Source organism: Anabrus simplex, chromosome 1, assembly GCF_040414725.1.
Source record: "Anabrus simplex isolate iqAnaSimp1 chromosome 1, ASM4041472v1, whole genome shotgun sequence".
NCBI classification, from domain to species: domain Eukaryota; kingdom Metazoa; phylum Arthropoda; class Insecta; order Orthoptera; family Tettigoniidae; genus Anabrus; species Anabrus simplex.
This window is the reverse complement of record NC_090265.1, coordinates 122452187-122470161: the sequence shown is the minus strand read 5'-3', so window position 1 is coordinate 122470161 and position 17975 is coordinate 122452187. Positions and strand designations below refer to the sequence as shown.

The 17975-nt window shown below is 39.5% G+C and overlaps 1 protein-coding gene across 1 annotated transcript in view; it reads right to left on the bottom strand.

Moving 5' to 3' along the window:
* The window catches only part of LOC136862579 (protein O-mannosyl-transferase Tmtc2), a 671534-nt gene extending 655002 nt beyond the window's left edge, over window positions 1-16532 (bottom strand). Inside the window, exon 1 of the mRNA XM_068225145.1 lies at window positions 16497-16532. Coding sequence (XP_068081246.1) covers window positions 16497-16532 — 36 coding nt within the window. The remainder of the gene's footprint in view (window positions 1-16496) is intronic.
* Window positions 16533-17975: the final 1443 nt, after the last annotated feature.

Here is a 17975-nt window from a genome sequence, read left to right as displayed (position 1 = left end):
TACAAGGCCATATCCGTAAAACATCTAGACTGCCGCCCTTACACCTTCCGAAAGGCTGCTACCCCGCTTTCGATGAACCATTCGTTAGTCTGGTCTCACATCCGATATAGTTGCACCTGCGAAGCGGCTCTCTGCTTGATTGGGACACGGAAGCCTCCCCACCACGGCAGGGTCACATGGTTCGCGGGGTACGTAATAATAATAATAATAATAATAATAATAATAATAATAATAATAATAATAATAATAATAATAATAATAATAATAATAATTCTCCTGTGTAAGATGGCGCTGAGCTTACTCACGTGCTCAGTCGGAGGTTAGCTGAAATAGCGAAAACAATTTAATACGGAAGACTATGAAACACTCGAAACTATAGTGACACCTCATCGCCATCTTCTTCCAACTGTTATTGATTTTATTTTATTATCACTAGCTGATTTATGTCCGTCTCCCTGGCTAAATGGTTAGCGTGCTAGCCTTAGGTCACAGGGGCCCCGTGTTCGATTCCCGGCAGGGTAGGAATTTTAACCATAATTGGTTAATTTCGCTGACATGGGGACTGGGTGTGTGTGTCGTCTTCATCACTATTTCATCCTCATCACGACGCGCAGGTCGCCTTTGGGAGTCAAATCTAATGACCTGCATCTGCCGAGCCGAACTTGTCTTTGGACACTCCCGGCATTAAAAGCCATACACCATTTAATTTAATTTCTGTAGATTTAATATTGTTATCAGTTCTGTTTGTGGATCAGCGACAGGGTGTCAGCCTCTGGACTACAAGATCGTAGATTCAAATCCAGCAGAGGCAATCGGACTTCTGAAGGACGGAAGAAAGTCCTTTCGCCATTCAATATCGTACGATGTCGGAAGGTAGAAGATCTCGCGTAACATACTATACTTTGAGGACAAGAATAATTAAAATTCAGCTACGCTGCAGATCATGCAAGAGTGAGCCGTTTACCTTTGCCTTATGGTGGAATAGAAACGTGGAGTTGTATTCGCAGGCATCCCAAATGATATAAAATTAATATACCCGCTTAAGGTAGCTCAAACTATAAGATTATTAATAAAAGTCATATAATTCGCTTTTACGTGTCACTAACAACTTTAACGGCTTTCGACTACGCCGTCACCGGGCGAGTTAGCCGCACTGTTAGAGAAGCGCAGCTGTCAGATTGCATCCGGAGATAGTGGGTTTGAATCCCACTATCGGCAGACTTGAAGATGGTTTTCCTTGGTTTCCCATTTTCACATCGTCGCCATAAGACCTATCTGTGTCGGTGCGACGTAAAACCACTAGCGACAACGCCAAGTTACTGGAATTTAGTCCCGCAGAAGATCTTTTACGTGCCAGTAAATCTACCGACACGGGGCTGACGTATTTCAACACCTTCCAATACCACCGGACTGAGTCAGGATCGAATCTGCCAAGTTCTAGTCAGAAGGCCAGCGCCTCAACAGTTTGAGCCACTCAGCCACGTATGATGATGATGATGATGATGATGATGATGATGATGATGATGATTATGATGATGATGATGATTATTATTATTATTATTATTATTATTATTATTATTATTATTATTATTATTATTATTATTATTATTATTACCGGGCGAGTTGGCCGTGCGCGTAGAGGCGCGCGGCTGTGAGCTTGCATCCGGGAGATAGTAGGTTCGAATCACACTATCGGCAGCCCTGAAGATGGTTTTCCGTGGTTTCCCATTTTCACACCAGGCAAATGCTGGGGCTGTACCTTAATTAAGGCCACGGCCGCTTCCTTCCAACTCCTAGGCCTTTCCCATCCCATCGTCGCCATAAGACCTATCTGTGTCGGTGCGACGTAAAGCCCCTAGCACAAAAAAATTATTATTATTATTATTATTATTATTATTATTATTGATTTTTAAGCATTTCTAAACAATATCCTGTACCAGTACATTTTCATTTAAGAAAATAGATACCCTTTTGTGAGTCAATAGTTAGTACTAACAATTTGCCTTGTAGTGAATAATAATTGTATATCGTCGCTACGCAAGCAATGCATCGTATTCCACAATGACCTTGCTATCCATTATTCTCCTTAAGACTGGTCACGCTTCTCAGCCTGTTATGGATACGCAGTCCGTCTCAACAATGTTCATTGTATTCATTTTCCCATGCAAGCGTGTAAGGGAAAAATGTCAGTACTTTACGTGTAGTTCAATGCTACAGTCGGACACCTTTCCTCTGAGAAGGAATGAAATCACTGCTGCGTTTTTCTGCACTGCTTTGTAGTGTGATGTGTTCTATGCAAATTTACAAGTGTTGCGACGAACTCAAACACCCAGCCTCCAAGCTAGAGGAATCAACCAAGGAAAATATCCCTGAGTCATCTGGGAATCGATCCCGCGACTATCTTCAAACTTCGCCAGTTGTGGACCACGTGATTTTCCTCCCCTCCTTGCTCTCCTGTCTTTCGAGTATTTCTTCATTCTTTCATCATGTTGCCACCTTCCTTCCTCCGTATAGACCGATTTTCATTGCTTCTTCTTAATACTTAATCCTAAAAAAATGCTTTGCCTATTATTTCGTTTCTTGCGATACCGAGATGAGGCATATCCTGTTCATCATCATCATCATCATCATCACCATCATCATCATAATGACCATCATAATTTCGTTTTATGCCATTGGGGAACTCATGGTCAAACATCCAACAATAGGAATGTGAATATTACAGGAAATTACTTTCAGAAGAGGATTTCTTTCTGGAGGTAAAGTCTGGTCGAGCTGTGATGCTCACTATATCATTCATTCTTTCTACTCTACCTGAATTCTGGAAAGCTTTAATAAACGAGTTTTTTACTGTTATTATTATTATTATTATTATTATTATTATTATTATTATTATTATTATTATTATTATTATTATTATTAATATTATTATTGTTATTAGTACTATTACTATTATGATTATCATTATTATTACTAGGAAACAATAAACGCTTAGCAATAAAATTCTGGGATGATTTCAAACCGAAAAATATCAAAATGCTAAATCAGATTGGTTGTTAACAAGCAATCCATAAGGACTTGGATCGAATGTAATCAACAACAATATCCCCTTATACCGGTATTGAACTTAGTCATAATAAAGTACAGTTTGCACATTAAACATCTTATATTATTTCCTGCAAGTGTGCACAGGAATGCATTCTCCCATTGAGAATCAAAATGTTTATACAAAACAGGAGAGTTTGACTGATATCAACTCGTTGAGACACAGCCATTATTCGTGCAGTGCCACTCTCCAATATCTCCGAACTCACGCCTGGCGTGGCAAAAGAACTAGCCTCCGAGCTCTGGGCACAGTGACTATTTAAGACAACGCTGGCCAATACCACTTTCTTAATGATGGAATGTTCTCGCTTCGGAATGATGAAGGAGGTTCCTTTTAGACACTTCATTGTTTTGTGAGAGCCAAGTTTCTTCAGAAACAGGCATGAGAGCTTTAGTGAAACGTCGTAGACAGGAATATATCTAAGCAGGCGGAGATTATTCCAAATCAATGTTTAATTTTGTGTTAGGAAAGTTAATAGTAATGTCGGGTATGAATTTGGCGAATAAATTTTGAACTCCGTGGTACCGTAGGTATTCGACGAATTGAAAATATGACTTTTTCACACTATTTGTTAGAAAAAGCCGAGATTAACAATAGTTCCGGGAAACTGATTAATACTTCAGTTTAATTGAAGAAAGCAATTCTAGCTGAAGATGTAAATTTTCCACTTGCTGCCAACTGGGGATACCTTTTGTAGGTGAATCACCGTGGTATCATTCCCAATATGAGAAAGGTTTTAATTTGAAACTATTAGACATCCGATATTTTCGCTACATTTTTATTTTCCTGTTTCATTTCCTGCTTCAGTTTGGAGCTTTCGAAATTGTGGCCAACTGTCCCACATCTGAAGCTTAACCGATAACATTCAGGGTGGAAGTTTTTATACTCGTCTCTATATTCGTGTTTAATATTTATATTAGAGGTAGAAAGAAGGTGCGGCTTTACTCATTTCGTAGACTACTGTCCAAATGATCACTTTTGGTCCGGTGGGAAGGTGTTATATATATATTTTATGGTGACCTATACAAAGGGTTAAAACAATATACATATTCAGCTGCACTTTCGAGGCAAACTGCTGCTGTTTAACCTAAAATCACTATTAAGTACATGAAACTGTCGGCATTTGAACCTTATTCTGCTTGATACGAAGCTATAATGCTATGTTATAAATCACGGTGTCCAGAGCTGAATTGTATATTATTCCTAATTTTAAACGTATTCATTCAAAAACGTCTAAATGTATTCACTATTATAAATATTTTTAAAACGTAACAGAGACATAGTGGGTTAATAAACCACATGTGTGTGTCACGGGCACGACTGGAGTGGAACGCTAAATAGGCCTACACATGTTTTCATAACCCAATGAAAGCCCTAATTGGCGCAAAGATGGTGTTCATGGTCACGGAAACCAAGTAATACGACAGATATATACCAATTTCCAATATCTGAAGCTTTAACAGAACCGGAACTAGCATTTGGAATACCAAAGTGTTCCATTATGGAAGTTATCCGGATCTTGTCCAGGGACAAACACCTCAAAAGGTGGAAAGTAACAACATGTATTAAATATTGATATCTAATTATTAGGAGACCATGCAAGAAAACAGCTTGAGCATTACTTTATTGCTCTGCAACTCAATTAAGATTAACAGTAGCACTCCTCACAGAACATGTACCTGTGAGGAAGGGCTGAAATAAAATGGGTATTCTAAAAATAACGTGGAATGCACACTATTCAGGAAGTTAATGGAAACTGCCTATCAAGTAAAGCGGGTACTCTCAGAGTGCATGCGCTGGTGCAATGCGCGGTGCAAGGGGCAAGGTGCATAACACGACTTCGCTGTTTGACCAGACTTCAGACCCCTCACTCCTCGAGTTTGAGCAATAACGCTGCCTCTCTTTTTCCTACGCTTGTCTCGCTCGCTCTGCCTGTTTCCCTCTTCCTCACTCGCTCTGCAGGGCTCACCATCCGAGCCGAGTTGAGCCGAACTTAGCCGAGTCGCCCCGAGACAGAACGCAGGTCCGAACCTAGCCGGGTAGGACCGATGCACGATGCACAGGACCTATGTGCCTAGTTTTGCACGCATGAGATTTCGGATGTTTGAAAGGCCCTGATACTGGAGGAATTAAACAAAGACTTATGATTGGAATTGTACCCTTTAACTAAGAACTGAAGAATAATGGACTGATGATAAGTCCAAACAAAGAAGTATTATAAGGCTCTAGGCACCGGGCGAGTTGGCCGTGCGCGTAGAGGCGTGCGGCTGTGAGCTTGCATCCAGGAGATAGTAGGTTCGAATCCCACTATCGGCAGCCCTGAAGATGGTTTTCCGTGGTTTCCCATTTCCACAGCAGGCAAATGCTGTGGCTGTACCTTAATTAAGGCCACGGCCGATTCCTTCCAACTCCTAGGCCTTTCCTATCCCGTCGTCGCCATAAGACCTATCTGTGTCGGTGCGACGTAAAGCCCCTAGCAAAAAAAAAAGGCTCTAGGCTGCAGTGCGGAGTAATTATAACGACCCTTTGACAAGACATATGCAGGCCACCTTGCTGTGCAACAGCCGCCTTGGCAGGCCAAGGATATCAATGGTATACGTGCGCTAGACATTTTGAAATATTTTTTGCTGGTTGTAAATAATTTTAAATAGTAGGGTGATTTATCATTATCTAGTCATTATATTCATATATAAAAGACTTTTCATCTTTCATAAAGCAAGAGATGAATTATTTGGAAAAATTCAGAACTGTCCAGGGTACACCACTTATTGCGTTGTAGACTATACCATTGTTGTTGTGTGACTTGTAAATTGAATTTTATAGTAATTGCTTCCCCGCCCAAATCATCTATCATGATGATGGTGTTAATGATGATGATTGTTGTTTAAAGGGGACTAACAGGTAGGTCATCGACCTCTCATGGTACGAGGTGAATGAAACGAAAATTAAAACTTTAAAATGTATCCACTGACTAGAATCTAAAACCAATGACGATGGAAAATTGATCATGAGAAAACAACCAGTGGATCCAATTCACAATGCCTTAATTACTGGGATGATACTCATTATCTAAACGGGTCCAAAATCCAGGTCACCGTGCTCGAAAGCTGCAGTCGCTTAACCCTCAAACACACGCGTATGGGGTGGAATCCACCCCAGGTCATTTTATTTCCTAGTGAAATGTACAAATAACTCTCCTGTGCACTCCCCGCTCTTATATCTTTCTGGCTGGTTCCCCGCAGAAAGAGTCATTCTTATATAATCTATCTTAAAATCTCCAAATAATACAGTAATTCATATTTTACAATACAATGATATGCGGAGTGGAAAGCACCCCCCACGCCTGTGTCTGCGTCCTAAAATTTGGCGCGTGTGCTTGAGGGTTAAGTGCGGCCAGTATCCAGTATTCGGGAGATAGTAGGTTCGAACCCCACTGTCGGCAGCCCTGAAAATGGTTTTCCGTGGTTTCCCATTTTTACACCAGGAAAATCCTGGGACTGTACCTTAATTAAGGCCACGGCCGCTTCCTTCCCACTCCTAGCCCTTTCCTGTCCCATCGTCGCCATAAAACCTATCTGTGTCGCTGCGACGTAAAGCAACTAGCAGAAAATCCAGGTCACTGTCCCCTTACAATGGTACTAATCAATGGTAAAGCTGAACTGCAGTGTTCTTCCTGTAGTAGTACTAATCACAGGTAATGTAGACCCACGTGTTCCTCACTTAATGGTACTACTACACTCATTCAAAGCAGACTCATGATTTTACTCACATAGTGGTACTAATCACTGGCGCTAGCCGAATCCGTGATGTTTCTCACTTAGTGACACTAATCACAGGCATCGTGGACCCATGGTGTTTCTCATAAAGTGGTAGCCGGGCAGAGTGGTGCAGAAGATAGAGGCGCTGGCCTTCTGATGCCAACTTCGCACATGATCAAATACGTCAGCCTCTTGTCGGTATATTTACTGACACGTAAAAGAACTCCTACGGAACTAAATTCCGGCTCCTCGGCGTCTCCGGAAACTGTAAAAGTAGTTGGTAGGACGTAAAGCAAATAACATTATTATTATCATAAAATAGTACTACTCATAGCTAACGCAGACCCATTCTGAACACAGTGCAACCGACCGGTGGAATACACAGGATGACCGTTATCACAAAGAACGTCCAGACCCGTACTGTTTCTAGCATAATGGTACTGCTCCTATGTAACATAGACCCATGGTTTTCCTCGCAAGGTGGTACTAGTCGCATGTAACGTCGACCCCTGGTTTTCCACACGTAATGGTACTGATCACAAGTATTCTCATGGTTCTAATTTCATCAACCGTTGGTCGCCCATTTTAGTCGTCTCTTACGACAGGTAGGGGATGCCATGGGTGTATTCTTCGTCTGCGTCCCTCACCCTCAGGGGGTAACCCTCTGTGACGCTACAGCTTTGACTGGCCTTGGCCTACCAGGTGACACTGCTCTGCAGATTACGAGGTAAAGGGCCGAATCCTCCTCATGCGAGCCATTTTTTCACCACCAGACAGCTCCTCAATCATTCCTATATAGGGACCTCAAAGCAGCCCGCAGATCCAGGTAAAAATTCCTGACCTTGCCATGAATTGAATTTGGAGACCCAGGGTAAGAGGCAGGCTTGTTCTGCTTAGATCGTGTAATTTATCCATAGACATATGTACACATTTTCCGTTTTTCCAGTGGTAATATCGTTTCATTATTTTATTTGCCAGTCAATCACCATTCGGAATCTGACTGTAGCTCATATTTCATACAGCCATTTTACCTGAAACTATCGTGTAAATAAAACCTTCACTTTCAGTTCACAAAGGGGTCGTAATTAACCATTCAAGTTCTCTTCTGAGTAATATTGGTCATAATGACAAATTTATTCTGTTAGAATATCGGAAGGAATAGGCACACTGACTTGAATTTTCCTTTTAAATACTTATTTGAAAATGTTAATCCCAGCGTTGATAAATATTTAATGCATGTTCCAAGCAAGAGAAGCTCACTCTGCGCTTGATTTATATTCATGAGAAAATTAGCCTTAAATTTTTGCGAAAACAAATACGGCCCATGCATGTTTACCGTAGACGCGGGAAAGAAACTCGTACCAGCAAGTAAAGAGAGATGTATGGGGGCGGTTTTGTGGCTGAGTGTACAGTGCGCTTGTCAACAGATTACAGCATCCCAAAGGGGCAAGTTGTATGTTTAACTTGTGCTGCTCCAGCCTGGAGCGTTCATGTGGTCACCCCAGTGGCCTATTTTACAGCGGCTCATGGTAAGTCCCTACCATGCGAAATGGAACTATGATTGTTTCTCAGAACATCTCTTCTTTTGATGGGAATTGATAACGAATAAACCATTTTAAAGGGATAAGTAGCTTCTCATTTAATTTGACCAGTCATTCGTCTATAACTAAACGTTATTAAGTCACTTTAACAGTTCTATAACTTCTTGATTTCCATGAAGTTCGAGAATACTGTTCAAAAATTCTGGTAAAACTTGATCTTTTATATTATTCTTTAACGTGTATCGTAGTATATGAAAGTCGTTCAATTGAAACATAGGTTGGTCTAGAATCTAACAATACATGTATTGGACTACATACATTATTTATTTATTTATTTATTTATTTATATCCTTATTTATTTAGTATTTATTTACATATTTTATTTACTTTTATTTCTCTTTTATTTATTTATTTATTTATTTAATTTATTTATATATTTATTTATGTAATCGAGTAGCACGTTTACAGAGCATGTTAAATCAATACTACAATTCTTTCAATGTTCCTTTTTCTTGTACTCCCACATCAGTTTCAATCGTTCTGATCTCCGTTTCCGGAGCTGTTCTATGTTGTGTGTCTGCTTTCATTTGCTTTCTTATTCATTCCTGAAGATCACTTTTTGAATTTTTGTCTCTAAATAAATTCCTGTTACCCTGTTATATGTATCCTTAATGTCAATGTTTGCATCTTTGACGCTCTTTAGAAGAATTGTCAGCAGTGGCCTTCCGTTGAGATGACGCTTCGTTAATTCGTGTCGTTCAGGGGCTGGTTGTTTATAACAGTCTTAACACATATGCCTTTAATATACATTCAACTCAGAAAGTACTAGCCACCACAGAAACACGCAATAGCGAATATATTCCTCCAAACATAGTTGGCATCCGGCCGTAGAACTGGGCTTCATCGACATTAGTGTCAATTCCAGATAACTGACAAAAATGCCAGTAAGAAGATGAGTATGTTTGATTTCCTTTTATTTTAAAGGAAACTTCTATCAACAAATAAACAAAACAAAGATCTAGACGCTGGTTTGGTTCGGTAAATAATTGAATTGACAAACCGTTCTATTATTAATGATGATGAAAGAGGTTAGTTTGAAATTTGGAACAATTGCAAGACAACATCCAATAAAGTGTAGAACGTTAAAGTGATTAAAAATTAAACTCCAATAAGGGTGAGTGAATCAATTGTCTGCAACATTCTATAAACCAGTCAGAATTGACAATAAAACCCAGGATTTCTGCTCAGAGAACACTTGCTCGGCAGTGATCACCCGATAGGAGTGCAGCATCCTGTTGAAATATTTATTGGAGGAGCTATTGCGAAGCACTGTCTTGACCAAAGGAAATGTGAGTAGAAATTCCAGTTCTCGTAAAAGAGAAGTTCGCACTAACACCAAATTCTCTCTGCTGGAATATTAATAATTAACATCAGGAGGATAATCATTACCAGAAGTATTATGAAATAAAAAATACTGAGCAAACGTGAATAGAAGGAAATAAGTATAACAGTCAAACGTTCTAATGCGTTCCCGTGGACTATAACTTAGATTTCATCATGGTATTTAGTAATGAGAATTAAGTGTTTAATTAAATTAATTTAATTAATACAATTAATTAATTCATTAACTAATTTATTGATTATTTAATTGATTTAATTATTAAACTAAATTAAATTAATTAATTAATTTCAGATACACCTAGTAGTAGCGCCGTATAATCTTGAGGCGGAAATTGAATACCTACTCCTTGGTCCATATATAACTCTGATAGCCTTGGAGGAAATTTCATGTTTCGACATTCAAAGTAGGTCACTGTATGTAATACAATTGCGTCTGCTTTTTTTACCCACTGAACTTCCCCTCCCACTTCTCTTATTATTTATTATATGGTTATGATTCTCCTAACCGGCCCCGGCGACGGCATTCTTGAAGCGATCAAGTATGCAATCTGCAGGACAGATTCGTTGTGCGTACTGCCTATGTCACGCAACGTTCCACAGTGGTTGACAGTTTTATTTTGTGGAGGGGTCAAGCTTCGGATTCTACGTAAAACTGGAATTCCCGTTGCTACAATCATATCAGGAGTCACCCTAAACTACAGTTTTGATCACTTCTTTGTTTTTGATTAAGAAGTGATTAACTGTCATAAGAAATGACCTCTTCTTGTAGGCGTGGTCCCTTTCGGGCTACAAAAACTAATACTTTCACGTGAATGACAGCACGGAAAGTTGCGTTTCCAAAGTTCAGGCGGTGTGGATCGTAACTGAAGGAATAGTATTACAGCTACAGATACAGAATTCTAACTGGCGTGCATGATTTTATACAATACGTATTGAAATGATTAGTGAAGTGGACTCCACTCTACAGGAAAGGGTAGAGTGCTTTTAAGATTTACCTTACTTACTGCCTCTTGTACGGTTTTTGCATTGGATGGGGAAGCGTATTTAGTCCGTTTGTACATAAAGTTGCTTTAAAATGTCGTAAAAGATACGACTAAGTGACATATAATTCCTAGCAGGTTGGATATATTCGAAAAAATTGGCGCCGCTCTTCCGTCCGGTGTAATTAAATGCGATGTTATGAATAATGTGCGTCTGAAGTAAAACATGCATGTAAATTAAGATCGCGAACATCTTACTACAAGTACGCAACTTCATGAAGCTATAAAACTACTTCCCTCAGATATGGTAGAGTAGAAATTGTCCCTTACCTTATACAAAGTCAAGTGTCGGCTTTATCGACACGCTAACTAGGATGATAATAAAAATTAACATAACGGTGACGTTGATTTAAAGACTTTTTTCCCCATAGTTTGTGCCTTATTTATATTCACACAGTAACTGCTCGTAAGTGCTTCCTCTATTTACAGTAGTTTGTTTATTTTCATAGGTCAGGGGTGTGAACGTGACTGTTAGCCAACCCAGTAGGAGGAGCTCAGTAAACCATCACTGCTATGGGGAGAAGGAATAGTATTATGAAACATCGTATTGAAGGAGAAGTCTTTGTATCAGAGGTCTCGAAGAAGTGTGTTTTAAGCAGTATGAAACCTCCCATAAGGCCCCTGTTCAGCATAGCAGATGAGGCCTCCTGGGAGGTACTGGCCCTTCTTAACAGTTTTATCCCCCGACCCAAAGTATCACACTCCAGGACGCCGCCCTTGAGACGGTAGAGGTAGTATCCCTCGGTAAGTCCGAGGCAAAAACAACCCTGGTGGGTAAACATATTAAGAAAGAAAAACTAAGGAATTAAACACATAATTTTATTTATTTTTCCTTTGCATTAGTTCATTAATATATCCATTAACATGTTTACTCAACGTAAATTATTTTGCATTTATCATCGCCATGCCGTTGTAAGACTAGGATATATGCAGACATCATGTTATTGCGAAATAGGGTATTATGTTTTCCTAAGATTCCATACAGTGCCCGAGCAAAACAGTGACATTGCAGATATAGTGGTCATGTAATGAAGGTTATTAAATCTTCCTTCAATTTCCAGTGTAAACCAATGCATCTCGAGATGACACTGTATTGCACTGAACATGTTTAAGAAATAATCCAATGTAAAAAATAATTTGAATCAAGGGTCTAAAGTTATATATTTGATAATTTTCCACACACTAAAAATAAAATCAAACACCAAAACATTTTCACTTGTGGATTTGCATTGCATGGTATAAAAGATATTTTATACAATGTGAGAATATTCTTACAGAATTAAACATGTTAACATGCCATTAATACATTTTTGGTTAATTTGTAGCGTTTTCATAAATCTCTACCTCATGATCGACAAACTGAAAAATTTGAAGGTCATATTACACGCAAACTGAGGGACAGATTTAGTCTCCTGGCGTAACACAACGTACTGGCCTATCACTTGTTCAAGCTCAAGTAAAGTGGACACACTTACTTTTTAACAATCGTGGGATAATGACGACTCTCCCACTGTTGGAACAAAATGATGTTTTTACTCTATGTATTTCACTCTATAAACAACATCTGTTCGCAATTCCGTATAAATACAATATCGGTGGTTTTCCAAACACTGCTTTTAAAGAGTTTTATGCGACAACATTGACGTCAACCTCCATATTATCAATGTATACAATCAACCTTCATATGCGTGCCAATATTCAATACAAAGATTAAAGTAGGAACCCAGTGAGCTTGCATTCGGTATATAATGGGTTCTAGCTCTACTGTTGGCATTCTTTATGATTATCTTCCGTGGTTTCCAATTTTTACATCAGGAAAATGCTGGGGATGTGCCTCAATTAAGGCCACTGTCGCTTCTTTCCCACTCCTATCCCATCGTAAGACTGTTTAGATGCGACGAAAAGCAATTTGTAAAAAAGAAAATATATATATAAAAGGGTTTAATGGAAGAAATGTGCATTTCCAGTTGAAACTAATATTGATGACCCTGACAATATTATCTGAAATGCTAAAGGTTCAATTTTCTCAGCTCCCAACAGGACAAATATGTGTTTGTTATGCTTATGAATTTTTACAGATTGTGTTAATCACGGCCCACAAACGGTTTAAATCTGCCATTACAGATTACACCTTCGGTGATGAACTAATAATAGAGATATATCTGAAAAAAATCTAGGGGATACCTGTCTGTAATTGGAGTGTATATCTCTCAGTAGAAGGTGAAGGAGACAAAAATGAATATTTCTACAAGAAACTGCAACGGATTTTGAATAAATTAATAGGTAAGGCGAAAGTAGGACTGCCAATTGACACATTTGGCGAACAAGTCTGTAACAAAAACGGGATTAGATTAATAGAATTCTCTATTTACAATCAGTTAAAGGTAATGAATATTTTTTCAATCACAGAGACAGCCATAAATACACATGGGAGGCAAGAGGCACGATATCAATACTAGATTAACCTATTTTCAATGTCAAACTAGCAGATACGGTTTTAGATACACGAGCTTTTCAAAGAACAGTATTAGAAAATGATCACTATTATTTTGTCCCATTAGAATAAAACCTTGATGGTACAACAAGATGAAGAAACCAACAAAATCAAATACAACCTCTCTCTACAAAGTACAACTTCTTTATGATCCTAGTATGGGATGGCTCTACCAACGACGACTAGATGAATTAAATCAATCAACTCCAATGGTAGAAAATGTTGTACAGGAATGGAAACACTTAACAACCATCTTAAAACAAGCAGCCAAAGAGAGCCTTGGCGCCAAGAAGAAATGGCAAAGGAACAGGGGCTCAGAATTTGGGATGAAATCATCAAATAAATGATCAAACACAAACAGAAGGCCAACAGGAAGAATTTATACACCAAGAAAGATGAGGATGAAATATAATACCACATAAAGTGAGCAATTGCAAAGAGAGAATTGCGCAAATACTATAGGAGAAACTGGGAAGAATTTGTATCCCATTTATAAAATGACATAACCACACCTAAACCACAGACTTACAAAATTTTGAAAATTTTAAATAGTGAAACTAAAGATACACTTAGTATCAACACAATGTACTGCAACACTTTGTCAAATCACTTTCAAAATTTATGGTCACAGAATGTCCCACCTATTCAGAAATTTCACTCAGACAATCCACATATCGAACACATTACAATGACAGGTCTAGTTGCAGTCCTGAAAACACTAAAGTTCAATAAAACACCTGGAGAAGATGGCTTAAATTTGGAGTTATTCAAATATTCATGCGAATATTTCCAAGAAAGATTCACCCAGTTCCTGAATAGAATTTTGGAAAGGAGAAGACCCACCTGAAAACTGGAATAAAGCAATAGTTACACCCATTTTCAAGAAAGCTGACAAAAATTATTGTGAAAACTACAGAGGCATATGTATATTAAATTCTGGTTATAAAATATATGCCAACGTGATTAAAAGTAAAATACACAAACACTATGAGAACATTCAGGGAGAGGAACTGTTCGGCTCCAGAAAGGGAAGATCTTTCTGCGATGGCTATTTCACAATGAAATTCCTTCTAGAAGAACACATGGAATTTAATATAGAAACCCATATTGCTTTTGTGGACTTCAAAAAAGCTTTTGGAAAAGTAAACCGCAATATATTAAAATATTAATATCTTATCATACCCCACAACAGATGGTACAGAACATACAGTAAGTAGCCTTTACAAACGTAACCTGATTTACGTAAAGGTCAAGGATAAATTATCAGAGTGGAAACAATAAACACAGGAGTAAGACAAGGTTGCGGTCTTTCCCCTCTCTTGTTCATATTCTATTTGAATGCTCTCGTACGAGAATTTAGAGAAACAAGACATAGTTCCATCCGCATTAACGGAAATCTACAGATGGATACAATATTATTTGCGGATGACTTAGTGCTGGTCGCCACTTCAAAAGATGATTTACAGCGTTCAGTGTATAACCTAAACCTAGTCTCAGAAAAGGACCCAATGAAAATACCCTGAGAAAACTAAGATAATGGCTTTCTGTGGCAAGGAACCAGTAAGAAGCAAGATCCGCTTAAGTAACATTTTGGAAAGAGGAAATGGTTTTAAATACCTTAGCTGGAAGTATTCATGTTTTTGACTTGTCATCTGTAGGTCATTGGAGTAATCCTAGCGAGATACTTGTGAGAACTTGACATTCAAGAGAAGGAAGGGCCAGCAGTGAGTCCCGACCTCAGTCCGATCGAGCATGTGTAGGATAGGCTTGACAGAAGTGATCGTGGGCGTACTGTTCCACCACAGACTCCCCAAGACCTCGAACAGGCTCTCATTGAAGAATGGGACCTGATAATATTAATAATTTCGTTCGGCTATTTCTAGCCGAATGCAGCCCTTGTAAGGCAGACCCTCCGATGAGGGTGGGCGGCATCTGCCATGTGTAGGAAACTGCGTGTTATTGTGGTCGAGGATAGTGTTATGTGTGGTGTGTGAGTTGCAGGAATGTTGGGGACAGCACAAACACCCAGTCCCTGGGCCACTGGAATTAACCAATGAAGGTTAAAATCCCCGATCCGGCCGGGAATCGAACCCGGGACCCTCTGAACAGAAGGCCAGTACGGTGACAATTCAGCCAACGAGTCGGACATGGGACCTGATAACACAACGTGAACACGGTCGACTTGTACGCAGCATGCCACGTAAGTGCCAAGCTGTGATAAATGCTCGTGGAGGACACACACCATACTGAAGCTCTCCAACTGTGATATGAATCCACCCTGGAGGACTGTTATCACTTTGTTTTCGCCCCCATTTGGACATTTCCCTTTGTGTTCTGAAAATGAACGCGAATCCATCGATGTCATTTTGTATACTTCAACGGTAAAGAATAAAGGTTTAGTTGCTAATATACCTGGGTTTGAGGTATTGTTTTGTGGAGAGATCTGTTGTGAGGTAGCTCAGAGATATTTTCACTTTGTTCTTTAACTCAGGGTAATTTTCCATATTACTGGGGCAGAAATGGATTGGTACTGGGAACATAGTAACCATGACCTTAATTAAGATTCAGTCCTTGGATTACGCTTAGTGAAGACGATAAATCACGTAGAATCATCTTCACGGCTGCGGATCCATGGCTAAATTGTTACCGTGCTGGCCTTTGATCACAGAAGTCCTGGGTTCGATTCCCGGCGGGGTTGAGATTTTAACCATAATTGGTTAATTTCCCTGGCACGGGGACGGGGCGTATGTGTCGTCTTCATCATCATTTTATTCTCATCACGGCGCACAGACCGCCTACGGGCGTCAAATCAAAACAACTCTACCAGGTCTCTCTGGAGGCCACGCGCCACTATTATTATTATTGTTATTATTATTATTATTATTATCATCTTAACAGCTGCTGACGGTGTACTTCGAAGTCTTCAATCCTCGACAGTACACTAAATTTCATGACGCCTACAACGTTGTCAATTCTTCTTGCAGAAGAAATCGTCGCTGTTGTGGCAAAAGATCGTATCTCACAATGATCTTCTTATTGATTAGCCTCCTTAAGACTGGTCACGCCTCCTAGCCACATATGGATATTTAGTCCATCTGAACAATGTACGTTGTGTTAATTTCCCTATACTTACGTGTAAATGAAAATGAAACTTACCGTACCGCACTCTAGGAATGTATGTTTGCACGACATCTTTATCCACTCCTACAGTATCACGTACTTAAGGTTCATTTTCCTTTACAATATTGCGTAGGAAAATGAACACAACGAAAATTGTTCTGATGGATTACATATCCATATGTGGCTGGGAAGCGTGACCAGTCTTAAGGAAAATAATGGACAGGAAAAGCATTGTGAGATATGACCTTTTGCCCGAAGAGTGACAAATTTACCTATGATGTTGATGATGATGATGATGATGATGATGATGATGATGATGATGATGATGATGATGATGATAATTATTTAAAGGTGCGTAGCATCTTGGTCATTGGCCCCAAATTATCTATGAAACAAATCAGTCCTCATACGAGAAGAATTATGAAATTGTAATATGTTGTTTTATATTAATACTGTTTCTTACCGAAACATGCATACTATTTATGTGAGTGGCTATTTACATTTATTTATTACACGACAGTTTTATTCCGTATTTAACACTGAGTAATTGGCAGAGAAAATGTTATAATCAAGTCTGTGATGGTATGGAGATGTGCCCTATCGCAGTGACAATTCAGCTACAAGGACCACTCCCGAATTGATTGCGGTGGGTCGCCGGGCTCTATGATGACCGCAAACAAGTCGGCGGTTGGACGGGCTAAAAGAGGACGTGAACCACAGATAATTCATCATAGGGGAAGCTACGGAATTTGGAAAGTGAAGAAAGTGCTCTAAACACAATTAGCTCATAGAAGTAGGAAATCGAGAGGAAGAAAGAGGAACGAGCAGGCCTGAAGGATGCGTATATTGCATCGAAACTATAGATTATTAGCTGTCATGATCGTTAAGGCGTCCGGTCTTTGATGGCCAGTCATCGTAGTTACCTGGTTCGAGACCCGTAGGCTCAAAAACCTTCACCATCAGAATATTGGCCGGCAGGTGGTACTATACAATTTCTAATGAATAGACTGCGTTTGAAAAACATCCGACTCATTGGCTGAATGGTCAGCGTTGAGGCCTTTGGTTCAGAGGGTCCAGGGGACTTTATTCGCCTCTGATTAATTCTTCTGGCCCTTTCCACTTTCCTCTTCATATTCACACAACACACTACACTACCAACCACTACAGAATCACGTAATAGTGATTACATCCCTCCATATAGGGTTGGCGTCAGGAAGGGCATCAGCCGTAAAACAGGGCCAAGTCCACATGTGCGACACAGTTCGCACCCGCAACCCCTCAGGTGTGGGAAAAGCGGTAGGAAAAGAATAAGAATGAGTAGACTGCGTTGCAAAACGTTGATTCGATTCCAGACCTTTCCTCAATGTTCATACAGAGTCAAGGCATATCGTGCTATTGATGTTGATTAGTCCAGCGGATGGAGGCATCAAGCCTTGTGCACACTCCTTTGTATTATTCGCCAGAATTTCACCCTCTTCTCACATAATCATCATCAATGGACCTAAATCAGTAGGC